The sequence below is a fragment of the Natrix helvetica genome (assembly GCF_964273705.1).
Source record: "Natrix helvetica genome assembly, chromosome: 2".
In the NCBI taxonomy this organism is placed as follows: Eukaryota; Metazoa; Chordata; class Lepidosauria; order Squamata; family Natricidae; genus Natrix; species Natrix helvetica.
The window spans coordinates 206,812,262-206,840,240 of NC_138552.1; the positions used below are offsets into that span (position 1 = coordinate 206,812,262).

At 41.4% G+C, this 27,979-nt stretch overlaps 1 protein-coding gene across 2 annotated transcripts in view; it reads left to right on the plus strand.

Annotated features, from left to right (window-relative positions):
- MTHFD1L (methylenetetrahydrofolate dehydrogenase (NADP+ dependent) 1 like) overlaps window positions 1–27,979 on the plus strand; it is a 146,051-nt gene that overhangs the window by 49,280 nt on the left and 68,792 nt on the right. For both annotated transcript variants that reach the window (XM_081945648.1, XM_081945649.1), the window contains 4 exons: window positions 1,813–1,889; window positions 3,123–3,263; window positions 6,905–6,973; window positions 14,602–14,713. In XM_081945648.1, the coding sequence (XP_081801774.1) occupies window positions 1,813–1,889; window positions 3,123–3,263; window positions 6,905–6,973; window positions 14,602–14,713 (399 nt within the window). The remainder of the gene's footprint in view (window positions 1–1,812; window positions 1,890–3,122; window positions 3,264–6,904; window positions 6,974–14,601; window positions 14,714–27,979) is intronic.

Below are 27,979 nucleotides of genomic sequence, written 5' to 3' on the forward strand. Positions count from 1 at the left end.
GGTAAATCTAGGTTGCACAACTTGAGTTACCTGTCCATCTATACCTCCTATCAAAAGATTATAAACTTGTCCCCATTTGAGATGTAACATGGAACACCCCCTATAAGTTAGTTATTGCTTTCTTATTCCATGATGTTGCAAGGTGAAAATTGCTTTCCTTCCAGAATGAGTAGTACAAATCAAAAGCAACAAGAAAATACATGTAACTCACGAGTTTTTAAAACATTCTATTTTTGTGGCCTACAAAATGTTATTTTAGAAAGTTTGTTTGATTTTTGTACATTAGTGTTGGTTTTTTCTGTATACATATTGAATTTAAATACTATCTAATGTCTTATAAACAAAAAGCCTTCCTTAAATTTCTGCATTTTTCATTGCAGTAGAACAGTATGTCCTTCCAAATTTTAATTTTATTTCTTCATTGAACAAACATATCACCTGTTCTGTCCCGTGATTCCAATGAATATGCAGACACAGGCTTGGCTGTCTGCCATGACTAATTGCATAGATAAAGCCAACCCTTGGCTAGGAGCCTAGAAAGCTATCTTCACGAACCAAGATTAAACTTACGGAATGCTTTCTCAACAGCTAGTAAAATGGACTGTTGTTTCCTGCAAAGATTCCACTCCTGTCGCTACACCTATAAACTCTTTGGGAAGGGCCACATCCTTAGCCACCTGTCCTTACTTCCTTCTATGACATCGTCTCCACAGCTGTTCCTTTCTCTTCTCAGCTCTATGTACACACATATCAGGGACAACCTCCCTCTGTTCCTCCTCACTGCTCCCTGACTCAGATGCCAACTGGTAGCCAACAGGCCTCTCTAGTTCCTGCTCTGACTCCAAACACTCTCCAGAGTCTTCCTCATCCTCCAGAGCAGTCCTATAATGGTCTGAGCTGTCAGAGTCCACCAACAGCTCAGCCTGCCGCTGCTGGGCTACAACATCACCCCTCTACCAGAAGGAATTTTGGGTGCCAAATAGAATAAAAACATTACTTAAAAGGACTATTTAGAATATGCTCATTGTTCATTTAAATATAAAGGTAAAGCCTCTTTAAAGTCAGATTTAACTCCTGGTAACTTCATGGACATATCAATGTTGTTTTCTTGGTAGCAATATGGAAGTGACTTGATCTTCCTTATTCTGGGACATTTTTTTATTTTTATTTTTGTCTACAGTCTTACCTACAGTGTTGGTGTTCCCTGGAGATCTGTCATCCAAATATTAACAGAGTCTTTAAATTTATCAAATTATTCTTATTTCCAACAATTATTGGCTTCATGGGAAATTTGGATAGTTTTAATTGAAAAATGAAGTTCCAATGATGAATGTTCAGAAAAATGGTCAATTTGGGGGGAATTCTAAGAAAAGGTCATTCTATCTTTGTAGTTGAAAGGTTAGGTTTTCTTATAGACAAAATTTAGAGCAGAAGGTTTTTTTCATATGATTTTACTAAACAATATTTTGAATTGCATTTTAACTTTGCCCATGTTAAAATATTAATAATTTGCACTCAGAAATGAATATTTTAAACATTTCTATAATCATCATATTGCAAAATACGTCATTAAATGTAAAAGTGTGCAGCCAAATTCAACCATGTAAAATATTCTGTTGCTCTATCCTGCTACAGTTCAACGCTTCCATAGCCTTTCAAAAGAATAACATACATTAAAGATAACAAAATATGTGGATGCTTAAAATATATCTATAATATATTAACAAGGTGAACATTTCCTTTCCAATTTTGGTAGAAGAACAGAAGCTTTGATACTTTAGTAAATGTTTCAGCTATTTGTTTTCCTTTCAGTGGTGGATACAAATGATAGATTCCTTAGAAAAATAACAATTGGCCAAGCAAATACAGAGAAGGGATTTTCTCGCCAGGTAAGTAAAGTTCCAATACATTGTATGTTTGAGATTAAATTTCATGTAGACTTTATGATGCTCCGTTCCTGCTATTATTTCAGTAAATTGATATACCAAGGTTTAGAAATGAATAAATCTGCACCATAACTTGACATACAGTTTAGGATCATTTTTTCTGTTTCTGTTAAACATAATCTCTGTTTATTCCAGAAGTTCAATCTGCTTTGCTATCTATAGCATAGAGGAATAATTTCATTTCTGCATAGAATTAGATAGAGTTTGAAAAAATAGGTAGAGCTGGAACTCAGTGGGTTACCTGCAGTGGTGGGTTCCGGATCCTGTTCCAACTGGTATGGTTGGAACGGGCCCTGCGTCACCCACATGCCTGCAACGCTTCCGCAAGCCTCCGCAACGCTCCAGCTGCTCGGCAGAGCATTGCGCAGGCGCCGTAGGCACCATGCACGTGCACAGACATGCCATGCGCGGAAGCGCCAAAGGCTTAAAGGACAGGTAAGGAGCTCGGGTGGGCCTTCCGGAGCACCGTACCGGAATGGTACCCAGTGTTCCAGGGTGTACCGCCTGCAACCCACCACTGGTTACCTGTATTGATAAATTAGCTCAAAAGCGATATGGATGAAATGGCTACCTGAAATTCCAGTATACTCTTGAGAGCACTTAAGAGCCTATTGCTAAACAAAATAAATATGAGAGGATATCAGATGAAATATACAACCTCGTTCAAGCTTACTGTGATGGGCAGGTTGGCATAGTTCTTTATATAAACATAGCTGGAGACCTAACTAGATAAGAAATTGGTCTTCCAAATAACCATAAAGGCAGTGTTATCCTTTACTATGTTAAATGGGAGAATACATTATAAGCTTTCCCTAGGGCTACAGGGATCAAACCATTTAGGCACCATTCCTAGCGCTTATCTAGGTACTGACCTCTTGGGGTTTTATCTAGCACCATGCTGATCTTGCAGCTTTATAGACCAGTAGAGAACAATATAAAATCTCCTACAAGTAAGCTTGACATTGTGTCTAAATAAACTGAAGCTTGTTTCGTTGTTTTCTTAGCAAGAATATACAAGTGGTTTCCACGACCGTCTTCTGGATATTGTTGGGTTTATAAAAAAAAAACTTTTAAAAACTTTGCACTCCAGCTGACAGGTGTGAGACTATGCTAGGCATGTAGGGTATCTAGTTATCAGCTTTGAATCTTTCTGTATCTTTCCTCTTCTGTTCACAGACTCAGTTTGATATAGCTGTTGCAAGTGAAATTATGGCAATATTGGCGCTAACCAGTAGCCTGTCTGATATGAAAGAGAGACTGGGAAAAATCGTAGTTGCTAACAACAGAAAAGGGCAACCTGTGACAGCAGAAGATTTGGTGTGTATTATTTACTTATAATGTTTTCATAATGTTTCAGTGGTTGACAAGCAGCAACATAATATAAAATAATACAGTAATCATAAAAATAGTCAATTTTATCAAATAATAATACAAGCAAACATGATAGAATCATAAAACAATATACAATAGCATCAGACAAAACCTCATCAGTTTCCCAGTACCTCTGCCTACACATGTGTCTGTCCTCAAATGCATGCTGGAAAGGTGATGGTACAAATCTTATAGCTAGCAGGAGTGCAGGAGCTACTCTCCTGTGGAAAACATCTTCTTCAAATACTATATCTTAGCAAGGCATGGAAAGCAAGCACTCTCTATCTCTTTAGGTTTTGTTTAGAGTAAGTGATCTCAATCAGCCTCTAAGGCTGTGATGGGGAACCTCTGGCACAGGTGCCAGAGGTGGCACGCAGAACCCTCTCTGTGGACACGTACACCGTCGCCACCTGGTCTTTTGGTTTCCAGCACACACATACGATGATCTCTGACCCCAGAAATCAGAAGACCAGCTGGTTTTTGAGTCATGGACATGCGCATGTGCACCGGCCAGCTGGTCTTTGAGTTTCTGGGGCTCCGGTGTGTGCATGTGCATTCTGGTTTGGGTACTCGGTGCTGAAAAGGTTTGCCATTACTGCTCTAAGGCATGTAGGATTTTAAAGGGAATCCCAACATCTTGAAATGCACTTGAAAATATATTGGATACAGAATACATGGTGGAAGATGCCAAGACTACTGCAATTAGTAAAGAACACAGGACATTAGTTCTGACAGTATTGGTGTTTTATGACAATTGTGAGTTTTCCTTGTTAATGTGCAAAGCATTACATTTTGCATTTTTTGTATGAGCTTTAAGCATGCAATACTTTTTGAAAACCTTTTTGAGGGGGTTAGAAATACAGTGCAGGTAAGGGATAACATGCTACCTACCTATTCATGAAGCAGTTTCTCAGACAAACCAAATATTAATCTACGTGCATACATTCTCCTTGCTTTTTTTGAAAAGGACCTTGATCACTTTACTTTCATCCCTTTTGGAGTGCATAACATGGGAGAGCAATTGCAAGTAACTATTTGTAGAACATCAATAACAGCATCCTAAACGCCCCGAGTCCTTCGGGAGAGGGTGCGGCTAAGAAATAAATATATTATTATTATTATTATTATTATTATTATTATTATTATTATTATTATTATTATTATTATTATTATTATTATTATTATTTGTTCTCAAAAAACCTTATTTTAAAAATATATTCACTTGAGTGTATATTTTGATTAATAGAAAGGTAAAGGTTTCCCTGTACAGTCATGTCCAACTCTAGGGGGTGGGGCTTAATTCTGTTTATTGGCTGATGGAGCCAGTGCTGTCTGAAGACATTTTCTACGGTAATGTGGCCAGCATGTTATGTAATGTCACACAGAACACTATTATGTTCACACTGAAGTGGTACCTATTAGTCTACTCCCATTTGCATGCTTTCAAACTGCTAGGTGGGCAGGAGCTAGGAGAAGAAACAGGAGCTCACCCCATTATGCAGCGCTCGGGTCTCGAACCTGGACTGTCAGCTTTGGAACTGACAAGCTAAGTATCTTTAACCGCTGAGCCATCGTGCCCCCTCAGTTTGATTAATATTAACATATATTCAAATATGAATTCATTTTTTAAATTACTTTGATTTCTGTCTCTATAAAATGTTTTCATAGGTTTTTACAATTCCTAATTTAATATTCAGCCAAAACCACTAATTCCTTCTTTCTTTTATTTCATTCGGATATGAATAATATTTAATATACCCAGCAACTCTCTTTGGTCTGAATTTCAAGAGTGCTATATCATATCTTGAGCATAGCGTAATGAAATCTAAAATACACATTGACCGATGAAAACCAGATGCTGCAAGGAATGGAGATGGGAGGAGACAGAGAAGGGAAAGATAAATTGAATATTTAATAAACTCAGAAGCTCTTTTCAAAAGTGTAATGGTTTTTTAGAAAGCCTGCCTCAGTAATGGAACTACAGGGTTTGTTGCCAAAACATGGTGTTCATTGAGCAAAGTCTTAAAGACTAGATTGCAATTTGGCTGCTGTATCATAGCAAAATGTTTGATGGATCGATGCCATATTTTCATGGTAAATTAAACTGGCACCCTCAAGATTAGTATTTCAACAGTCTTAAGGAATATTAAATAAATATGTAGCTATTTATATAGTGATGGCATTTATCAAGTTACATATCTTAGAAAAATATAGAAATGCACCTATTTAGTAATTCATTCGTTTTACAAGGAATGTACAGGTAAGGATATTTCTGCAACCAAAAAGTGTGAGGATCAGTTCATAAGCCACTTTTTTTCAACCCCACCATAATTGAATGGTTGTTAAATGAGTGGCTATAAGGAAGGCTTTTGCTATTTCTTTACAATAAAACTGAATTAAGATAATCTTTGAAAATTTCATTGAAAATGGAAACTCAGCTTTAATCTAAAAGGCACAGTGTGGGACAATTAATAAATCATTAGACAAATTAAATTATCTGTATATGAAAGCACCTGCAAATAAGTTGGGCAGCCTGGAAGTGAGTTGCAGATTTTAAAACTGAAATTGATTGATTGCTTATGTGCTATCAAGTCATTGTCATCTTTTAGTGATCACATAAATGAATTTTCTTTATGGGTACAGGTTGCAAAATTTCAAAACATGGCAAACTTGGCTTTTAGATTACTACTACTTGAACAATTTTATTGCCACAGGAAGGAAGGAAGGAAGGAAGGAAGGAAGGAAGGAAGGAAGGAAGGAAGGAAGGAAGGAAGGAACACTCTGATCTTGGATCTCAGCCAGTTATTTTTAAAAAACATGCAGATTAATGCAATGTCCTATTTGTCTCAGCTAATGTTGAAAGTATGCTACTTCTATGCTTGAATTTGCATAAATCAATAGCAGCCATTGAGAGAATTAATTAATTGTCTTTACTGTAAACTGTGGCAATGAATTCCATTTAATTCTCTGCTGAGTGAAAAAGACCATATTTGTATATCCTATATTTCTTGGATGACAGTAGATTCCATCATTATAGGAGACCGAGAAATACATTTTTCCAAACTAGGTATGATTTTACTGATTCAACTGCCTTTTAAGAAAAATGATTAAAACTTGCTAGATATTTTCGTAAAGGTCCACAGTACATTCAAATTCCTCAGGCTAACTCCCCGAGTTTACAAAACTGCTTTTGATTTCTCCTGAGTCCAAAACAGTATAAGGGAGATCTTCCCCTTCTAACACTTGTAGAAACCCTGGAAAGTAATCTTGAATAATGTCAAGTTATTAAACCACTTAACACTTGACATATTTCAACATTTGGTACAAGTTACTTCTTCCAAATTATAATGTTTCAATGTTGTAAATAAGAAACTTATTTGCAGTTTATAGAAATTGAGGCCATTCTTTTTTCTTGTTTCTTTTAAGTTGTGATACCATCACAACTTAACCATAATCCATTCTAACTTTATCCGTTCTAGGTTTGTTTGTTTTTACCTAAATTACTTGATGCCTTAGGTTAGTTTGCTTGAACTTCTTCTTAGTTTCAAATAACATTAATCTTAAAAATAAAAATCTCTTTGTTTTAGGGAGTAACTGGTGCTTTGGCAGTTTTGATGAAGGATGCAATTAAACCAACATTGATGCAGACTTTGGAGGTGAGTCTGGGCCTCTGTAATCCAAGGCTTCATTTCTTTCTTCATGAGTCTAAGTTGCCAGCATATGTTTTAAAGTATTGAACATTTTAAGGGTGCACTCATTGCTATTCATCCCCTAGAAAAATGGGGTTCGTTCACTCACAGAATAAATTCCCCATCCCACATAATTGCCCAGGTCTGTACCAATGGCTTCTGGGACCATGAGAGGCTTGGAAATGAAAAGGAAATCATTAAAATGAAAAGAAAGTGTGACCCAAAGCTGCTTTTTCAAAAAGCAACTGGACTTCCTTTGTTTTTCCTCAAAGACATTTCACTTCTCAGAAACTTCTTCTGAAAAATTCTTCTGAAGAATTCTTAAAGATTTCTTGAAAAATTCTTCAGGTCACAGGTACGAATCGGCTCAAAGGGAGCCTCAACTAGAGCCTGAAGCACAACATTCAACTCCTAGGTCAGGGATCGATGAACAACCGGGGGCCGCAAGTTGGAAGCTCCCTTCAGGAAGCTGCAGACCTTGGAATGATGTGCTAGGGATAGATGGTTGCTGGGAGCGAGGACGGTGGACAGCGCCGCAACTTGGCAATGTAACATGTTGGCCGCCAATCCCTGGTCCAATCCTTCTTGCAAAAAGTCCAAAACTTGTGGAATAGAGGCTGAAGCGGGGTTTGTCTGCTTAGATACACACCATTTTACGAAGGCTGACCAGGTGGCCTCGTAAATTCTGGTAGTAGATGGTCGACGTGCTGCCTGGATGATTTAAATGACCTTTGAGGAGAGCCTGTCCCTCTCTAGGAGGTCCCTCTCAAGTGCCAAATGGCCAATTGCAACCATTGGGGCTCCGGATGTGATAAGACCCCCTGGCTGAGAGAGACCTCCTCTGGAGGAATCCTCCACAGCTTGGTGATGGAGAGGCTCACGAGGTCGGCAAACCTGGTCCACCTGGGCCAAAATGGTGCTATGAGAAGAACTTCCGAGGATCTTTCGGATGACACTGGGAAGGAGAGGCAGCGGTGGGAACACGTAGAGGAGGCCTACTGGCCAGTGGTAAAGCAGAGTGTTGACCCCTTCTGCCCTCGGGTACTTGTACCTGGAGAAGAAGAGAGGGAGGTGGGTGTTCTCTGGGTGGTAAATAGGTCGATTGAGGGAAAGCTGAACCTTCATGTGATATTGAGGAAGAGGTCCAGGTGCAGGCACCACTCTGAATGATCGATCGTGGCCCTACTCAACCAATCTACCTGGATGTTGCTCACCCCGGAAATATGCTCTGCTCGAAGGGATGACAGATGTTTCTCCGCCCACTTCCCCAGGCATTCCACCTCTGCTATCAGGGACTTGGAGTGAGTGCCCCCTTGGCAGTTGACATGTGCCTTGGTGGCCACATTGTCCGTCAACAGCATCACGTGTTGGCCCTGAATGGTTGTTTGAAAATGAAGGAGAGCTAGCCTTGCCGCTTTTAATTCCAGCCAATTTATGCTGTGTTTGAGATCGCCTTCGGACCACCTGTTCTGGCGATCTGAGTGTCCAGATGTGCCCCCCATCCGAATAGGCTGGCATCCGTAGTGATAGTTAGGCGATGTGGTTCGCAGAAGAGACTGCCTTGGCCAGCGCAGGAGAGTCCCACCACCGCAGGGACTGTTGGACCTTGAAGGGAATTGGAATCGGAGATGGGGAGTTGCTCTTCTTGGCCCTTTGGGGGGGTAGAAGACACCATTGCAACTGTCGTGAGTGCAGTCTCCCCCACGGTACTATCGAGAGGCAAGAGATTATCTTGCCTAAGAGCTTCGACAGCAGACTATGGGCGCGATCCGTGAAGCTTTCACCTGAGGAATCAGTTGTCTGAGGCTGGAGATTTGCTCCTGCGACAAAAAGACTTGGCAACTTACAGTGTCTATGATGGCACAGAGATGCAGCAACCTGGTGGTGGGTGTGAGGTGGCTTTTGTCCATGTTGATTGAGAACCCGTGGACTTGAAGGGCTGCCATGGTTATCTGGAGGTATCTGACCGCTTGCTGGCGGGACGGTGATTGTATGATGATGTCTTCCAGGTATGCTTGAAGTCTCACTGGACACGACCTCAGGGATGCTACCACAGCTGCCAGGATCTTTGTAAATGTTCTGGGGCCGATGACAGGCCGAACGGCAAGGCCCTGTATTGATAGCGTATTCCTGCATAGTAGAATCTTAGAAACCTGTGATGGGCTTTGCGGACAGGGATGTGAAGATATGCTTCTCTGAGATCTATTGATGTTAGTAGATCCCCTGGCCGGATGCAGCTCAAGACTGACTGGAGAGACTGCATTTTGAAGCATTTGTACGCTAGGTAGTAGTTCAATCTTTTTAGATCTAATATCCCTCTCCACCCTCCTGAGTTCTTTGGAACTAGGAACAGGATTGAGTAAAAATCTAACCCTTCTTGACCTGCTGGTACTGGTTCTATTGAAGGTGCTGAATCTCTTGCTCCATTAGGGACCTTTTGGCTGGGGAGGAGGGAGTGGGGCAGCAGATGAAGTGGCGAGGGGGAGGGGAAAGGAAGTCTAGGGTCAGACCCAGATGGATTGTCTGAAGAACCCACTGGTCTGACGTTGTTTGCTCCCAACGGGCCTGAAATAGTTCCAAGGGCCCTCTGATGGAAGCTGTCAGCTGGCTGTCACTTATAGCGATGGAAAGGCCTAGAGCCTGATCCGCCACGAAAGGGCGCTTGGAGAAGGGTTGTTGTCTGGCCCTGTCCTGAAAGGGCTGACGGTCCTGCCCCTGACTGTACGGACGGTGGTACTGACCAGTGCTAGTAGATGGTTCTGAGAAACAAAAGGATTGCTTCCTGAAATAACCAGAACCTTTGCGCTCTATCTTCTTAGTGACAGACGGCATTACTTTCTTTTTGTCCTTGACTTCAACTAGGACAGGTTCTAGGGGTTTCCCTAGAAAAGTTTCCCTCCCTTATAAGGGGCAGAGGCCAACTTCCACTTGGACCTCATGTTTGTGTTCCAGTGACGAAGCCACAAGAGCCGCCTGGTGATGACATTAGAAGCCAGAGCCCTGGAAGTGAACTTGGCAGAGTTGAGGGTGGCATCCGCAGTGTATTCTGCTGCCGCTAAAACCTTATTAAACTCCTGCCTCAACTTAGTGTCTCTTGCCGGAAGCTTAGCAGAAATCTGTCTGAGCCAGAGGAGAGAGGCCCTGGACATAAAGGACGCCAAAGTGGCTGTCTTAATGGCCCAGGCAGCCGACTGATGGGTCTTGTGACAAGTCCTTTCAGATCTCTTATACTCCACTTTAAAGCCCTCTAATAAGTCAGGAGGTAAGACTGAGGAGGATGTAAGGGCTTGAACTGGAGGATCCACCCGAGGCAATTTTAATAAATCCTCCAGGGAAGCATCCACTGTATAGAACTTTTTATCATTGCTACCAGGCGTGGCTAGATTGCCCGGTTGAACCCACTGGCGCTGCACTATGTTCAAAAATAATTTAGGAACTGGCACAATCTCCTGGGGAACTTATGGTTCCTCAAAGAGTTCTTCTCTAGGGACTGACGGGTCTACTGTTGCCGGATCGGTGGCAGTTACTCCCATACGGATAGCTGTTTTGGCCTTATTCAAGATTGTCTTGAATGAAGCATATTTAAACAAACCAGTGAAGGCTGGTTTATCCGTGACTGCTCCCTCGTTCCCTGAGAACTTCTGCTCTGGAAGGATTTCCTCATCTATAGCTGAATCCTCGCTGTGCAGCAAGGAATGGGGAGAGACGGATCCCTAGGGAGCCTCTGAAGGAACAACCTTAGAGGAAGAAGACCTGGCCCTGCAACGTTGTTTGGCACGTTGCTTGAGACCCTCTGCAATTCCCTGGGATATGGCCTTGGTGATAACCTCCTGCATTTCCGAGGAAAGGACCGGCCCTCGGTCTTCTACAGGCCACCTATGCTTAGTGGCCCAGCGGGGCAGAGGATGTTGAGGAGCCAGTGATAAAACTGGAGGGGAATCCTCTGCTTCCAAGGAGCACTGAAACAAATCAGCATTCTCCCCCATGAATGGTCTAGGGGAGTTGGCTGACTCAGAGTAGTCATCTCATGAAAATTCCTGGCTCTCATCCTCACTATCTGACCACGGTGGGTCCTGATTAGTAGGAGCTGGGGCCTCTGGTAATTCCACTGCAGGAATCGGAGAACTAGCCACCGGTTGTTGCTGGGCTTGTTCAGTTGTTTCTCTGGTGCTCTTTGGCTTCTAGAGGCAACTTGATCTTGTGACTTTGATCTTTTCTTTCCCCCCGCCTGGCTCTGCCTGTTGAGGGCCTCTGAGGCTGCCTTGCTAGCTTGCCTGGTAATGCTCCTGCTGCTAGAGGGCCCTGGCTGCATTGCCTCCTGATGGGGGTTGTTTGCCATTGTGTTGTGAGCAGGTATATTCTGGGCACCACTCACCACCTGGAACATAGTTGGAGTAGCTGCAGCTGCTGGATCAGAAGCTGAGAGGTCGCTGGCTGAGATGAGTATTAAGGCCGTCTCCATGAGGAAATCTCTGGCTCGAGATCCGATCCTCCCAGTGCCTGCAGATTGAACAGCTGGAGCAAGGCCTAAGGCAAGGACCAACATCTTGCTGTTGTTAGCAATTGCCACTTAGTGGGGGGTGGGAACTGGCCGCCGGATTACTGGACAGAGAAGTAATGCTGCCACCACTCTCCAAAACTCACTCCAAACTGCAGGGAAAAACTGCAAACAAAATGGCCGCCTGACGTTTTCCCTCACTCAAAATAGCCACCGCGATGACTACTGCTGGAAAAAAGCAGTGCCAAATTCAAATCTGTAAAAGCGATGGTGTGAACAGCTGGGTGCTCGCACCACTGACCGTCGTGCCAAATGCTTCATTTAGTAAAGGCAATGGCGCGATGGCTGGGTCCTTGCACCATTGATCGTCACGCCAAAACACTGAAATGCATGCGAGTAGCTGGGCCCCTCGCCGCTGACCACTGCGCCAATACAAAAAGCGAACACGGCAGCTCCCAAGCCGGCTCACGTCGCCCAGAAAGTCAGAGAAGCCGCGCGCGCTCAGAGAAGCCCGGAACAGGCGCTGGCAATAAGCAAAAGCCAGGAAATTAAAAGCAACTTTAAACAGACCTTATTTTCTTGCAGGATGGAAAAATTATCTGGTTGAAAAGTCCAAGTTAAGGTTAAATATCTGTTGATATGCTGGAACCACTGAAAACGTGTCCATTGGGCTAGAACTGAATTGAAAAATCTGAGGAGCCAGAAGAAGAGGCGTGGCTAAAGATCTTTCAATGCAGTCCAGGGCAGTCAGACAGAATTCAACCCATGCTTGGACTCTCCAAGCAGCGTACAGGAAAACTAAAAGTTTTGCCTACCGGTTCTGTTGGCATGGCTGTGTGTGTGTGTGTGTGTGTGTGTGTGTGTGATGTGACTGGTGGGCGTGGCTATATAGTCATATGACGGGGGTTCAAAAGACAGAAACTCACTTTAACAATGTCCTGCTGGATCAGAGGGTTGGACTAGATGACCTCCAGGTCCTTTCCAGCCCTGGATTGTTGTGCTCTTTCAAGATATCCTTTGAAGCCGCGTCTAGTGCCAGATTTGTGGTCCTTCCTCTCTCTCCTTTTTCCCTCTCTCTCGCAGCACTCCCCTCCCTCCGCTTTTAAAAGCATTTTTCCCTGCCTATTTGCCCGAACCGGCAGGGGAAAAATGCTTTAAAAAGTGGGGAAATAGCTTCCGACAATTGCTCAGCTTTTTAAGAGTAAATAGGATAAAGTAAAGTAAAAACACATGAATAAAATTCCAAATAAGTACCCATAATAATTCATTTTGTGAAAACACAGAAGCAAAACCATGACTTTCACTTTAGTATGCTGTAAATTAAATATTAAAAAGTGGTAGTGTCATGCAGTGTAATCATTTGCACATCCAGGAATAATCTAATGCTAGCTGATCAAACGTCAGATTTTCTTGTCACACGGAAGAATGCTTGTGGAGATTCTCAGTCACCCAGGCCACCGTTGTCTCAAAGGTGCTTTTTCAAAAGGCAATTTCCTTGTTTTTCCTTGAAGACATTTCACTTCTCCCCCAAGAAGTGAACTGAAGAATCACAGGTCACAACCTAACCTTCAAGACAGTATTCCTGACCGCGATCACCTCTGCACGTAGGATTTCGGAGATGGCGGCCTTGTCAGTCAGGGAGGACTTGTGTGTCATACATCCGGACAGGGTCGTTTTCCGCTTAGATTCTTCGTTTCTTCCGAAGGTCAACTCTTGGTTTCATCGGCGCCAGGAAGTCATCCTTCCTGACTTTTGTCCCCACCCAAGACATCCTACGGAACGCAGATGGCACAAGCTGGATGTGCATCAAACCATTTGCAAATACATCAAGCGCACCACAGTGTTCAGGCAGTTGGAATCGCTTTTCATTTCCTTTCAACCTGCTACCATGGGGCACAAAGTCACTTCCGCCATCAGCAGCCGATGGTTGCATGCTTGCATCGCCCTTGCCTATCAGCTCCAATCTAAACAGGTACCACGACGTATCACGGCCCATTCTGCAAGGAGCACCGCGTCCACAACAGCCTGGGCGACACAAGCGACCATAGAAGAGATCTTCAGAGCGGCTACGTGGGCTTCATCATACCAGTTTGTCTGAGCTTACAAATTGAACAAGTTTGCGTCAGCGGAAGCAGCCTTTGGGAGACGAGTCCTTCAGGGTATTCATTCCACTGGAGAGACCATTGAATCAGGTTCTTCCCGCCCTAGTGACATTTAGCTTGGGTATGTCCCATGCTTGAACTCTCCAAGCAGCGTACAGGAAAATGACCATTGGCTTACCTGAAGGGTCCCATCCCCAAGCACAGCCAATTTGCTTTCCATGTTGTACCCCACCTGAAACCTTAAGAGAGCTCTAGAGACAGCAAATTATTTCAGGATCTAATTAATATGCTACTTCTAGAGTTGTCTACAGCTGCAGTTCCTCTCAGAGGAATTTTGCATCAATTGAATCAGTTGAAAATCCCACAGATCTAAGAGTGAAAAAGAGTTAGCAGGCACTCTATTACATTTTTAGTTTCAATCTGTGAAATTCAATGTATCCACCCAAAGCAAGAAGACTCATTTTATTCTGTATGTTTACTCCCATATAAGAAGGTATACATTATAGCCTGGTGTACATGGTCTAATTTTAAAAAGCTGAGTTATGACAATGAGTTGATTGAAGGAGAGGGCTTAGTTGCAGTTCACAGCAGCTCTGTGAACCAGATGGTGGCGAGGCTGCAGTTATGGATTATAGAGTAAGGCAATGAATTCTACACATTAATTATGAAATTGCTATGACGTAACTGAATAAATGAACCTGGATTTGGAACAAGAAAGTTTAATTATGTGTTTAGGGACAGTGTTTAATAACATGCCACATACTGAAATATGACACAATCATAAAATGGTATTGCTCTAGAAGATTGGTTGTATTATATCAGTAAAAGGCTTGATTATATTATACCAATATACTACCTTCTTATCCATGTCAGTTGTTTTACAACTTCATGTTTTAAATTTTAACATAAAACAATTGCTCTCTTGTTCTTAATGTCACGTCGATTTAAGCTTAGAGAATTCAACATATCTGTCTGTTCTTATTATTTTCTTCTAGGGTACTCCGGTTTTTGTGCATGCTGGACCTTTTGCAAATATTGCGCATGGCAATTCTTCAGTTTTGGCAGACAAGCTTGCCCTGAAATTGGTCGGCAAAGAAGGATTTGTAGGTGAGAAAACTAATATTATTTTACCATACTGCCTGGAACAGTTTAGTCTGAAATGTATTCTTAGGAATGAATGCCCAACTATATATTATCTAACAGCATTTGTTTGTGAAACTTTCCGTTTGGTGTATTTATTTGGGATTCTATATTAAAAACATTAAAATTCTGCTGACATTCAAGACAGTAAAATTAATGTCATTAAAACAGTTTTCATAGTGGGATACATATTAAAGAAGTACTTTTTAAACACTTCCGTAGAGCTCCAGAGCAAACCAGATGAAAGGAGGACTGTGAATTCCACTGTTTCATGTAATCTTAGTGAAAGAGAAGATAATATTTCTGCTTAGATAGGTGTTTTCAGTTAATGATAGATCATAGGCCTTGTTTTCTCGAAACCAAGGCACTCTCTGTTCCATTCAGGAATATAGGGGTGGGTGGGAAATCACGATGAATTGGTTAGTAAAAACAGCTCTGAATCCTAGGGTCATAATATTAGGAGGGACTTCAGAAGTCATTTTGTCCAATTCCTTTCCCAATACAAGATCTGCTAACAAATTTCAAACAGGTGACTATCCAGCCTCTATTTGAAGATCTATAGTAAAAGGGAACATACCTACCCCACGTATGTGTGTGACCCCCCCCCTGCCCAGTTTTGGGCCTAGCAGGCCTCCCTGCAGCCTCCTGGGACCAAAAGCAGGATGCGGGGGGACACCACTCCCACCTCTGCGTCCCATTCTGGGCTTAGCAGGCCTCCCTGAAGCCTCCTGGGACCAAAAAGGGGATGCGGGAGGGGGCAGCATTCTGGCCCCCCGGGCTCACCCTGCCCCCGCGCATGCGCCTCGCACATGCACAGCAGAAACAAGAAAACCAGCTGGCCGGTGGGAGGTGTGCGCACCTGTGTGATGGAGCAGGCTGGGGCAACAGCTCATGTCCCGCAGAGAGGACTCCATGTGCCACCTGTGGCATGCGTGCCATAGGTTCGCCATCATGGCTGTAGGCCTTGTCTACCAGAAGGTCGGCAGTTGGATACTTGAGCGGCTACACAACGGGGTGAGCTCCCATTCTTGCCCCATCTCCTGTCAACTTAGCAGTTTGAAAGCAAGCAAATGCAGGTAGAAAAGTAGGTACCACTTCAGTGGCAAGGTAACAATATTCTGTGCCTTGGCGTATAGTCATGCTAGCCACCTGACCATGGAAATGTCTTTAGGCAACGCTGACTCTCTCAGTTAAGAAGTGAAGATGATCACTGCCCCCTAGAATTGGGCACAAATGGTCAGGGGAAATCTTTACCTTACCTTACATTTGCCTAAATTTGTTTCCCTATTATTTCTTTCTGGTCCTGCCCAGAAGTCTGTTCTACAATGACCTGATTCTACATAATCAATTTACAATGTTTTTAATTTAGACATGGCAGATAACATCTCTGGAATAGATCTTCCCATTAGTTACTCTCCCATACACACACACAACCACCACAAAAAAACTTTCCTAGGATGACTGATACCTCCTGTTCTAATTCTCCCATGTTTTCTAACATCCCTTGATGCTTTAGGCTTTCAACTAGTTTTATGTCTGGTGTTTTTAGCCTCTGCTGCTCTTAGCAGCTTTTTTAATTGACACTGTTTTATTACGTGTTTCTATTGATTTTAGCTATGTTTTACTGCATGCCACCCTGAAAGCTCATTCTATATGTATCTGCAACAATCTGTACTAATAATTTGTAGATGCCTGCTATGATCTGGGGGTTTACTTATTTTGCTGGCATAAAATATTCATTGGTTTAAGCTAAGAATGTTTGAGAAAATAATAACAAGGTAAATCATTCTGCAACCATTCTGAATTTCCAGTGGATTCCTGATTTACTAAGTTGTTCTCTGGGGCTTTCCCTAACATAGTGAGATATTTCCTTATTTTAAAAAATTCAGATGAGTGGATTTACCGTGAAACAAATACGATTAATTAATTCCTCTTTTGGAAATGAAAATAAAATGTATTGGCTCTTAGTATCCATATTACTGAAACACTGCTTGTAGCCTTACAATCATTTCACCTTTGTAAAGTCTGTTGAAATAGTCTGTAACTAAAGAATAGTGATGCCATGAATCAACAACAGGAATAGACATATAAATGAAACCAAATAAAAACAGAGAATGAGTCGCTGAATAGATAATTTAGGTAACTGTATTGTATTTTGTCCTGATCTGTTTGCTTTTTATCACAAGCTTTGTCAAGGTGAATCCATTACAGATTTAATTATTTTAGTGTAGACTTTAATATATGAAGGGCTTTGTATTGTTTAGTATATATAAAACATACAAAGATCCATAACTTCTCCTCTTCCCCTGCCTCCTTTGGAACACGGGCTTTTTCTGTTATTATGATAGCAGATAACTGGATAACTTTTGGCAAACTTTTTAAACATTGTAAACATAAGTAGAACGGAGCCTTTATCGGCTGTCCAGATAATTTATTTGCTTTATGATACAGTTAAATTGATCATTGAAATAAAATACCTCATGGTAGTTGCTGAGCTATCTACGTAGCATGCATACAGTTTATTATGCCTACCCACACTCCAAAGTCCACAGCAGGTTTATAAATTCCCTTGTAAAAAAAATACTGCAGCCTCAATGTTTAAGTCAAATGGATGCTATCCAAAACGTTCTTATAAATGTAAAGGGATTTGCTGTATTTCTTTTGTGATGGCCCTTTCTCCAAAAAAGGAAACAAAACCTCAGTTCTTTAGCTGTAAACCTCTTTTGACAACCTAAGGACAAGTCTTAATATTTGCATTGTCCCAAATTGTTTATAGCTATTTGTGTTTGCCTGACTTCACAGAAAATTCACTATGCGATAAGTATTCCAGAGAGAGTTGCACTCAGACTCCTAGCTATAGTATATTGTGATGTACCAGTGTCTCTCTACTATTTCTTTTTCTAATTAAGAAAATATCTAATGCTTTCTTAACATTATTTTAGCTTAAATTAAGTTCTCTTTTTCTGGGTTTTGGATCAAATATTAATTAAGAATTGTGTGTAAGGAGAATCATTGCTCTTAGTATTTAGCTGCAATTAAATCACACTTCCCATTACATTTCAGATAATAGGTGGTATGAAAATAATACCCTATAATTTACAGAGCACTACAATTGGACGTGCGGTGGCTCAGTAGCTAAGGTGCTGAGCTTGTCAATCAGAAAGGTCAGCGGTTCAAATCCCTAGCACCACAGAACAGAGTGAGCTCCCGTTACTTCTCCCAGTTTCTGCACCCTAGCAGTTCGAAAGCATATAAAAATGCAAGTAGAAAAATAGGAACCACCTTTGGTGGGAAGGTAACAGCATTCCGTGCGCCTTCAGTGTTTAGTCATGCGGCCACATGCCGACAGAGACATCTTTGGACCGCACTGGCTCTTCGACTTTGAAAAGGAGATGAGCACCACCCCATAGAGTCGGGAACGACTAGCACATGTGTGCAAGGGGAACCTTTACTTTTAGCACTAAAATGTTGATGAAGAGTACTAACTTCCAATCATTCCATAAATGATTTTAATGATTATTAAAAATACACATAAATATAGTATGTAAAAGAACCCTCAAGCTTAGAAGACTGTTTCCTTTGTCTCTGTAATATGTAATGAATCTCAAGCTTAAAAGTCTTTTCCATGTGACCCACAAAATTCAGGCAAAAATCCTACCCTCAAACTCCATTGATCAGACACTTGTGTCTACTAAGAGGATTTGGTTGTGAGGAGAGAGGATTGGGGAAATAAAAATAAATTCAGATTCAGAAAGATGTATTTCCCATATATTTCCTTTCTCCCTGGACATGTCCTGAGAGCTCGTCATCATTCAGGCTGTTTAAAAACCCTATTCCAGGGTTATTATAAGTTATACTAAAGTTATTTAGTATAACTTTCCCTTGGAGAAAAGATGTATTCCTATGCTCTGTAGCAACCAGTCATTAAAGCAGAGGCAGGAAATCATGTCTCCTGGTAAGACAGTAGGCCAGTGATGGCGAACCTATGGCATGCGTGCCACAGGTGGCACATGGAGCCATTTGTCAGGGCACGCAAGGTTCTGCCCTGTCAGCTGGCCAGCGCGCATGCACGTGCTGGCTAGCTGAGTTCACCCTTTTTTAAAGCCATTTTTCCCCTCCCCAGGCTCCAGAGGCTTTATAGGAGCCTGGGGAGGGCGAAAAGAGCCCCCGCCCCCCAGCGGCCCTCCGGAGGCATCGTGAGCTTCCCTGAAGCCTCCGGAGGGCAAAAACCTGGCCGTACGGGCAAACCGGAAGTTCGGGAACACACTTCCGGTTTGCTCGGAGAGTCATTTTGAGCGCTCTGAAGGCTTCAGGGAAGCCTCTTGAAGGTCCCTGAAGCCTTCAGAGCGCTTAAAACGACCCTCTGAGCAAACCGGAAGTGACTTCCAGTTTGCTCAGAGGGTTGTTTTGAGCGCTCCGAAGACTTCAGGGAAGCCTCTTGATCGTCCCTGAAGCCTTTGGAGTGCTTAAAACGACCCTCCGAGCAAACCGGAAGTGACTTCCGGTTTGCTCGGAGGGTCGTTGTGACTGCTTTGGAGGCTTCAGGAAAGCCTCCTGAAGGTCCCTGAAGTGTCCAGAGGGCTTCCCGGGGGGCAGGTGAGGCTGTTTTCGCCCTCCCCGTGCTCCTATAAAGACTCTGGAGCCTGGGGAGGGCGAAAAAAGCATGCAAAAATGGGGGGTCATGCCTGTAGTGCGCGCATGCGCACTGGGGGGGTCGCACATTGCATTATGGGTGCGGCACGCCTGCACACGACCCCCCTGCACTCCCCCATTTATGGCACACGAGCCAAAAAAGGTTCGCCATCGCTGCAGTAGGCTAAACCTTTTAGAAGAGGTTGGTTAAATGTGTAGCCTACTTAGCTATCAGTTGTGTAGAACTATTAAAATTGATGCCAGCCACATATATCCGAGAGAGATGGGCAATTAAAAAACATGAAGTGTAAATAAATAAATAAAAATTGCAAAAGGGTGGGAAATTAAAGGAATATAGAATTTATTTATTTTTCTCTGTCTATTTTCTATCCTTATTCAAATTGTTTGTCCTTAAGAAACAATATAATGTTGAAGGGGCCAGTTTAGAAACAGTGTATCACGAAACAATAGAAAAGATTGCAAATAAAACATAGAATTTTATCTAAAGACTAGCAATTACTCATAAAGGCAGTGGTTTCTTTTCTTCTGTTTCTTTGTCATCTACTTCCCTAATAAGTCATGAGCAAATGTCTGCAAATAATTTTAGGAAATAATATTTCCAGCATACAGGACTATAACTTGGAATTACATCATAAGCCAAGCACCATAAAAAGCTGGATTATTCATTGAAAAAAATGTTAATAACTGGGTTTCTTGAGAGACAAAAAAAGAAGGCCATAGCTTGATGTTTCCTGTGAAAGAGTGCCCAAAGTATATTGCTATTAGCATCTAATGTTCCTATTGTATGGGTTAATTTCCAGGAAAATATCCCTGGCAATCAGTGGTTACATGTAGACTTGTTTCTTAAAACATAAAATCGATCATCTGTTTTTAAGACTCTAAAACGTTGTTTTATTGTGGAAGTAATATACAAAGCAATAAAATTACATAAAGTTTTCATATCTTTGATGTTGCCTTAGTCCAGACCTTATATTCCGGAGTGGCACTATCGATAACAGTAGGACCAATGCCAATGAAACCATTAGAACAGTGATGTAGAGGAAGTGAATCTTTGGGCTAATTCCCAAAAGTCTATTTCAATGAAATCTCATCTCTAAGAAATAAAATGCAAAGTCATAGATTTAAACAATATAAGGAAGAAAACAAGTTTAATACTATATGCATATATGTGATTGTACACTCAGCAAGTGTATGTTTGTTTACATATCTCATTTATGCTTTACTTACTTTTCTATGTATATGCTGCTGTTTATAAATGAATGTAGTGGGAAAGATGAAGCTCAAAGATGAAGAAAGGCTGAGACTCAAACTTTTTCTACACAAAACATTTTAGGTCTTCGCACCCAGTTCCTGCTTCCTGTGTGGTTTAACAGCTTTGTAGTACCTGCTGCCACTAGTTGTCTAGAAAACCCATCTAGCATCTTCCCACTAATCGCAGTGTGTGAGAGAGGAAGAGCTCTCAGAGTTTGTACTGCCTTCCTATTGGTTGCTAGGTCACAAATATAAAGGTTGGCATTATTTTAATAATGGCCTTAATGATATGGGACTAGAGACATTTCAGCTTTTCATCCACTCCTTGGTAGACAGATCAATATCACAAGTTATGCAAAATCAGACTTTACATATAACTTAAATAATTACAGGAAAACATAATAGCAATAGCACTTAGACTTACATACCACTTCACAGTGCTTTACAGCCCTCTCTAAGCGGTTTACAGAGTCTACATATTTCCCCCAACAATCTGGGTCCTCATTTTAGCAACTGAGTCAACCTTGAGCTTGGTGAGTTCGATCTGCCAAACTGATGGCAGCTGGCAAGCAGCAGAAGTAGCCTGCAGTACTGCACTCTAACCACCGCAGCTCAAAGTTAGTTGGTTAGTTAGTTTATGTTAAAAACTCAAAAGGTAGTATACAAAAAATCAGAAGACGACCTTCTTCAAAAAATAAAAAATACTACGGGGAGGAATAAGAGCAGACATACCCCAAGAGTAGAAAGTTTTTCTGGCTGAACAGCTATAAACCTAAGCCCTGCTGGTTTAAATAGGTTGTTAGGTCACATTCGGAACCTGTGAAGAATCCGGTGTTGTATTGAGGTATGAGAATAACTTGGAAGGTCAGGAACAGTCAAATGATGCTTTTCTGGACTACGCTTGGGGAGATAGAAAGGTACTGAAAACACCTATCAGGTGACAATCACAATAATCTAGATCTGACAGTCAAGGCATCCGCAATAAAACTAAACTAATTTAGTCAAAGCCCGAGGCTGTGCGAGAAAGAAGCTGGGACCATCTAGGAGTTCTGAAGACAAATGGGGAAGACTTCGTTGAAACTGACAGGCCCAAACAAAACAATCTTATTATTTTCAAGCAAGAAGATCATCCAGGAGCTGTTAGTAAGACATGTATTGTTGCAGCTGACCAGGAATTGTTAATGAAAGTCTCCAGAAAAACCCACAGACTTGAGCATTATGATTGTAATCATATAACAAGATTTGATCTTGAATCAAAACGTCCAAGAATATAAAACAATCTTACAGATTTCATGCTATATGAGGCTTTCTAGGATAGGTCCATCCTTGGAATTGTGCCAGAGAAAAAATAAGTTCTGTTACTGTAGTTCAGGCTGCACAATAATAGACAAATTGGGTTTGTTTCACAGTTTAGTCTCCTGTGTGAACATTTTTCAAAGTGTACAACAACAACAGCTGTTACATTCCCTGCCAGCTTGCAAAGATGTACGCTGCATAAAAAAAAGCAAAGTCACAAGACAGAAGGGTTTTCCTAAAATTTAGCGGCATTCTAGCATATGCCAAGTTTTAAAAATCTCTTGAAGTTTGTCATGTATAAGAATAAATTACCTTCTTCTTTTCAATATTTGTTTCACTTGTGACCTTTACAAGTGTCAGAGTGTGAATATTCTATCTACATGTCTGGTACCAAATATTGATCATCGCCATATTTCATAATTTATAAACTTAATATACAACACTTCAGATTTTCCACATAGCAAAATCAATCTGTCTGTCTGTCTATCGTCTGCTTTATATAGCCTCATTAGAAGTGCCTCTGGGCAGTCTACAACAATAAAATAAAAATAGGAAATATTATAAAAACGATCATTGTAACTGGGACCCATCAAATGTAGATCCCTTGAAGATGGTACCTGCAGCATGCCCTCTCTGATGAATCTAAGGAAACAGGCTGATGTAATAGGGCCCGTCATCCCATGGCATGAAGGGTTTAAAAATCAAAATCAGCAACTTGAGTTGGATCCAGAAACAATCTGGCAGCCAGGGCAGCTCGTGAAGTAGAACTGCCAACATATGGTGTTCTGGAGACATACATAACTTTCTGGACCACTGCATTCTGCATCAGTTGAAGCTTAAAGAACTAAATAGAAAATAGAACTAATACAGAACTAATTGTCAGCCATAGGCAAAATATTCTAGATCCTTCCTTCCTTCCTTCCTTCCTTCCTTCCTTCCTTCCTTCCTTCCTTCCTTCCTTCCTTCCTTCCTTCCTTCCTTCCTTCAGATTTAGCATACTATCAAAAGAGCTACGTTCCATAACTCATTTTTGTCAGTTAACAAAATAAAGGGATTCTCCAGTTCAAGTTAAATATGCAGGAGGCAGGAAATGGTAGCAGTTGGCCCTCCTCCTCCTGATGTGTGCAATTTATCTTCATATGATAAGCAAAAGTGAAGGAGACTATTCAAGGGCAAATCAACCATTAATTGGGAAGGACTGAACAAGGATAGAGTCAGGCATGCATCTGAAATTCAATATGAACTGTCAAGACAGCAGTCTGTAGAGCCTCTCAGTCATCCAGGTCATGGTTGTTCCAAAGGTGCTTTTTCAGGAGGCAACTGGACTTAACATATTTTTCAGAGTAGACCCAGCGGAGTATAAGACGCACCAAGATTTTGAAGAGGCAAATGTAAAAAAATAAGTTTTTGCACTCTGCAGACCTCCCACAAATGGCCCATTTTTTATGAAAATGGGCCCATTTTTTGTCAAAAAAAGGGCATGCATAGCCTTTAAGAGGTTTGTAGAGTGCTCCTCGGGGTGGGGTGGGGCACAAACAAGAAAAAAACCAGCTCATTTTCGGCTCATTTCTGCCCTCCCCAGCCTCCAGGAGCACTCTGGAAGCCTCCTAAAGGCTATGCATGGCCATTTTGGCAAAGGGGGCGGGGTTTCGGGAGGCCAAAAATTCTGTATTCAGTTTATAGGACGCACCCAGATTTTCACCCTCTTTTCTGAGGGAAAAAGGTGTGTCTTATACTTTGAAAAATATGGTACTTTTTTTTCTGAAGAAGCTTCTTGGATGAGAAGCGAAACATCTTCAAAGAAAAAGCAAGAAAGTCCAGTTGCGTCCTGAAGAAGCACCATTGGGACTGTCAAGATAGCAGTTTGCAGTTGGGAATCAGCTTTCTCATCCAACTACTTTACATGAGAGGATCATTGATTCACCTTTATGGGTGATCTCTTGAAGCTCTGTAATAACTGCTTCCATCTCGCACAAAAAGTTCATTTTTGTCATGAGTTTATTGCAAAAATCAAATCCAGAAAGCACACACACATAACTGATTCAGCAGGATTCATTTACATAAGAAACGTCTTTATATATAAGAATATGTATACAATACCAACAGCAGAGAACAGTTTTATTTTTCAGTTCAACATTGCATACAGACCAGTTTCAGTTTTAGTTCTCAGCAGAGCACTCAGAGCTGCAGGGCTAAACCACGCCCAGGCTCCAAGCTGTTTCAGCTCCCATTGGCTGACCTTGTTACTAAGCCCTATTCATTGGCTGACCTTGTTACCATGTCTTTGCTGTTTCATGAATATTCTGACAATTTTGGCTTGGGTAGTTCTTATGATATCATTGAAAACCATGTAATATTCAATCTGGGAATGTTATGATGCGTCTCATTGTTTCCTATGTTGATAAATTAATGCAAGGCTTCATTTTGCAGTTGAAACGGTAAGATATAATGATTATATGGCATAGAATAAATACTTTGTCCACATTCTTCTGCAGTAAGGGAAAAACATAGTTTACAGTAAATATATGGAGAATCTCTTGGTGTTTGGATTCCTGCCCACCCAATGGCAATTGCGCGATCAAAATATCATCCCACTTTGATTAAGTCCAAATCACATATAATTATTAATCAACCACAACACCTTTTTGACAGTGAGCTATGGAAAAACTCCCTGTAATTTACTGGAATAAAATCTATAAAATCTATCGTTTTAGATCACATATTAATCCAACCAGAAATTAACTTTGGACAAAAAATTGAGGTTATTTTTTGTATATGTGAAAAGATAGGTCAGGTGATGGTACAAAATAGTGACAGCCAAAATGATACATTGGGGTTTGTTTTTCAACAAAAATATATTTTAGGAACAATAGAATCTTTTTCAAAGTTTCTTAACCCAAAAATTGCAAAAAAAAAAAAAAAAAACCAAACCATTTCCACAAATAAACCTCAGAGAAGGAGGAGCAAAATTGGACTAGAATAGGCAAACACTGATGGTAAATCCACTACAGGTAGTCCTCGATTTGTTAAGTGAATTTTGCCCCATTTTATGACCTTCCTTGTCACCGTTGTTAAGTGAATCGCTGCAGTTGATAAGTTAGGAACACTGCAGTTATTAAATTAGTAACACTGTTAAGTGAATCTGGCTTCCCCATTGACTTGTCAGAAGATCGCAAAAGGTGATCGCATGATCTTGGGACACTGCAACCATCATAAATATGAATCAATTGCCAAGCATCTGAATTTTGATGCATGGGGATACTGGAAAGGTCGTAACTATGAAAAATGGTCATAAGTCTTTTTTTTCAGTGCCATTGTACAGTCACCAAATAAACTAATGTAAGTTGAGGACTACCTGTATATATAATTTGAAAACAAATATTTTTTATGGTTTTTATACATTTATGGGGAAAGGTAAGGGGATATATAAATTTTTTTGGCAGCTCCCACACTAGTGACAGAAATCCATCCAAAACTCACAATTTTTACAATCTTAAAAACAAAAGATAAAAGATAAGCAGAAAACAAGGTCTTATTCTATATTGTCAACCATGTGTTCATTCATTTTCCTTTATCATTTTCTAGAATATCACCAATTACTGTTATTTCAAATACTTTTATTTTTGTGATCTGAACCTTTTCGATATTGCTCCTTCCTCCCTGTCCCCAGAGGGAGCCTCAGCCCCCCCTCCCTCTTGTCTTGTACCTTGTTGTCCTTTCCACTACCTTTGCTGTGTTCCTCCTCTAGGAGGGAGAGATGCTTTTTAATGAAGGCTTCTGCCTACTGCACTGTGTTAATTCTAATCATGTTTCCCTCCCAGAAGATCAACATTCCCTCTGGCAATAACCATCTAAACCAAATTCCTTTATTGTATAACTTCTTTGATAATTAGGAATACTTCCTCCTTCTCTCTCTTATCTTTTTTGGAATCTGCTTAAGGATGGTAATTTCTTCATCTTTATATTTCAATGGTCTCTCCCTTTGGGTCCCAAGCACCTCATCCCTTGTCCTCTTGAGGAATTTAACATGCACCTCCCTTGGAACATTATGACTTCTAGCATATGCTGAATTTATCCTATAAACTAGATCCATGTCCCACCACAGCTGTTTTTTGTCTCTCTTGATATAATCTGCTAAAATTGTACTCATAATATCCTTAAGGTCTTCATTTTCTGTCTCTGGTAGGTTCTGGAATCTGAGAAAAAAGGACATTCTTTCAAATTCTATTTTTGCCAAAAAGTTTTCCAGGTCTACATTTCCCTTCCAGATTGCTCTAATCTCTTCCCCCAGCCCAGCCGCTCCCTCCTCCAACACCACAATTCTCTGTTTATTTTCTGCAATATGATGTTTAACATCTCTGAGTTCCTCTTTAAGCTCTGTCATTTCTTTTTTCAATTCATTTTGACCCCTCATAAGTTCTTGAAACATTTGGGAGACAGATAGTTTTTTGGGGCCCTCTCCAGTCCCCTCTTGCTGTAACAATGAGGTAATTTTCGTTTGTTGCATATTCGGACTGGAGACAGCAGATGAGGGAGCCGAAAATGACTTGCCCATTGGTGGTTTCTTAGGCCCCATTTGTTTAAAGTTCAGAAATGTGTATAAGTCTTTTCCAAAGAAGATGGCGTCCGAGGATTGCGCAGCTGTGCTGATCCCAAGAGGCAAACAAGTCCGAAAGCGAAGTGCTAACTCTTCTTCACCGTTCCAAGACCCCGAGGTAAACCAAAAGAAGGGGATCAAATAGTCAGAGTTCAGAAAAGCACGTAGCAGGGAGGGGACCCGGTTTCCCTCAGAAAGAGTAATAAGGCAGCTCCAAAGGTTTTTTTTTTGAAGGTAGTTTCAAAAGGCAGACTTCATTTATAAGTACACAAACAAAGAAGGGCGGGCGCCATCTTGGCTCCTCTTTTCACAGGGAGAAAAAACGGAGATCTCTATAAAGCTTTTTAAAGGAAAACGGCTCAGCAGTCATTTCTAGCAATTGTGATAACGATCTTTCTCAGTTAGTTCAAGTGACGAGTCAGCCTTTGTTCCCTCTCTTCAAGACAGATAGTTCAAATGCCGCTTAATCCGAGGGGGGTAGAAGGAAGAAACACCTCCCTCTAATCTCCATTCAAAAAGGTTGAACACAAAATTTACAGAAGTCTGCTGCTTTTCTTTTAATGACGATCAAAGAGTTCAGGATGAATCCCCCACCACCAGGATCCAGCCGTGCTTCTCCAAGTAAGCTCTTTCCTCCGGAGCCATTCGGCGAAAGGGCGGACAGCTCAACGCTGTCCCTCGCCCCCCCCTCCGCTCCCCGGCTCCTAGACGAAGCTGAAAAGCACCCCCGCCAGCTGCCGCAGATTCTGGGGTGCTTCAGCAAGCCGCCCTTCAGCAGGGGACCCCTACCGGGCCCCCTGTGCTCTTTACGGAGCCAACCAGGGAGACGATCGGTGGACAACACGTCCGTCGCCAGCAGGAACCAGAAGTGATCTCAAAAAACAAATTCTGATGTGTTAGTTACTTGAACTGCTTTCTCAATTCTGTCTCTCCCATTTTTTCCTCCAGAATAGTTATTTTAAACCAAAAAGAGCTTCAGATGACAGTATATTTGAATGAGGAAAGGGAGTTTTGGTTCATCCTCTGTAATTCCATACAGACACCGGCTCTCTATAGCCCAGCTGCTATTCCTGGAAAGATTTGCTCATTTATTTCAGAAAGTTGAATGGTTTGAATCCTCAAGCAACATTTTATAAAGATAAAGTAATACCTGTAAATTATATATGTATTTTTTGCTTCCAGCCCAGGCTTGTATGATTTGAAACATGCCTTATAGGACCACAAGCATCTGAAATATATTAGAAATTTACTGAGTAGAGCAAGTTTGTGGAATCATTTGGAACACGTGGAAAGATCTGAGAGTTACCGCATTCCACAATTGCTCATTTAGGAAGAGATGTGGGGTCATGTTGTAAAAACATCTAGTTCATTTACCCTTGCTGTTCTAACAAAAAAATGTGGCATCCTTTCAGATGGATCTTGATCTATCCTGGTTT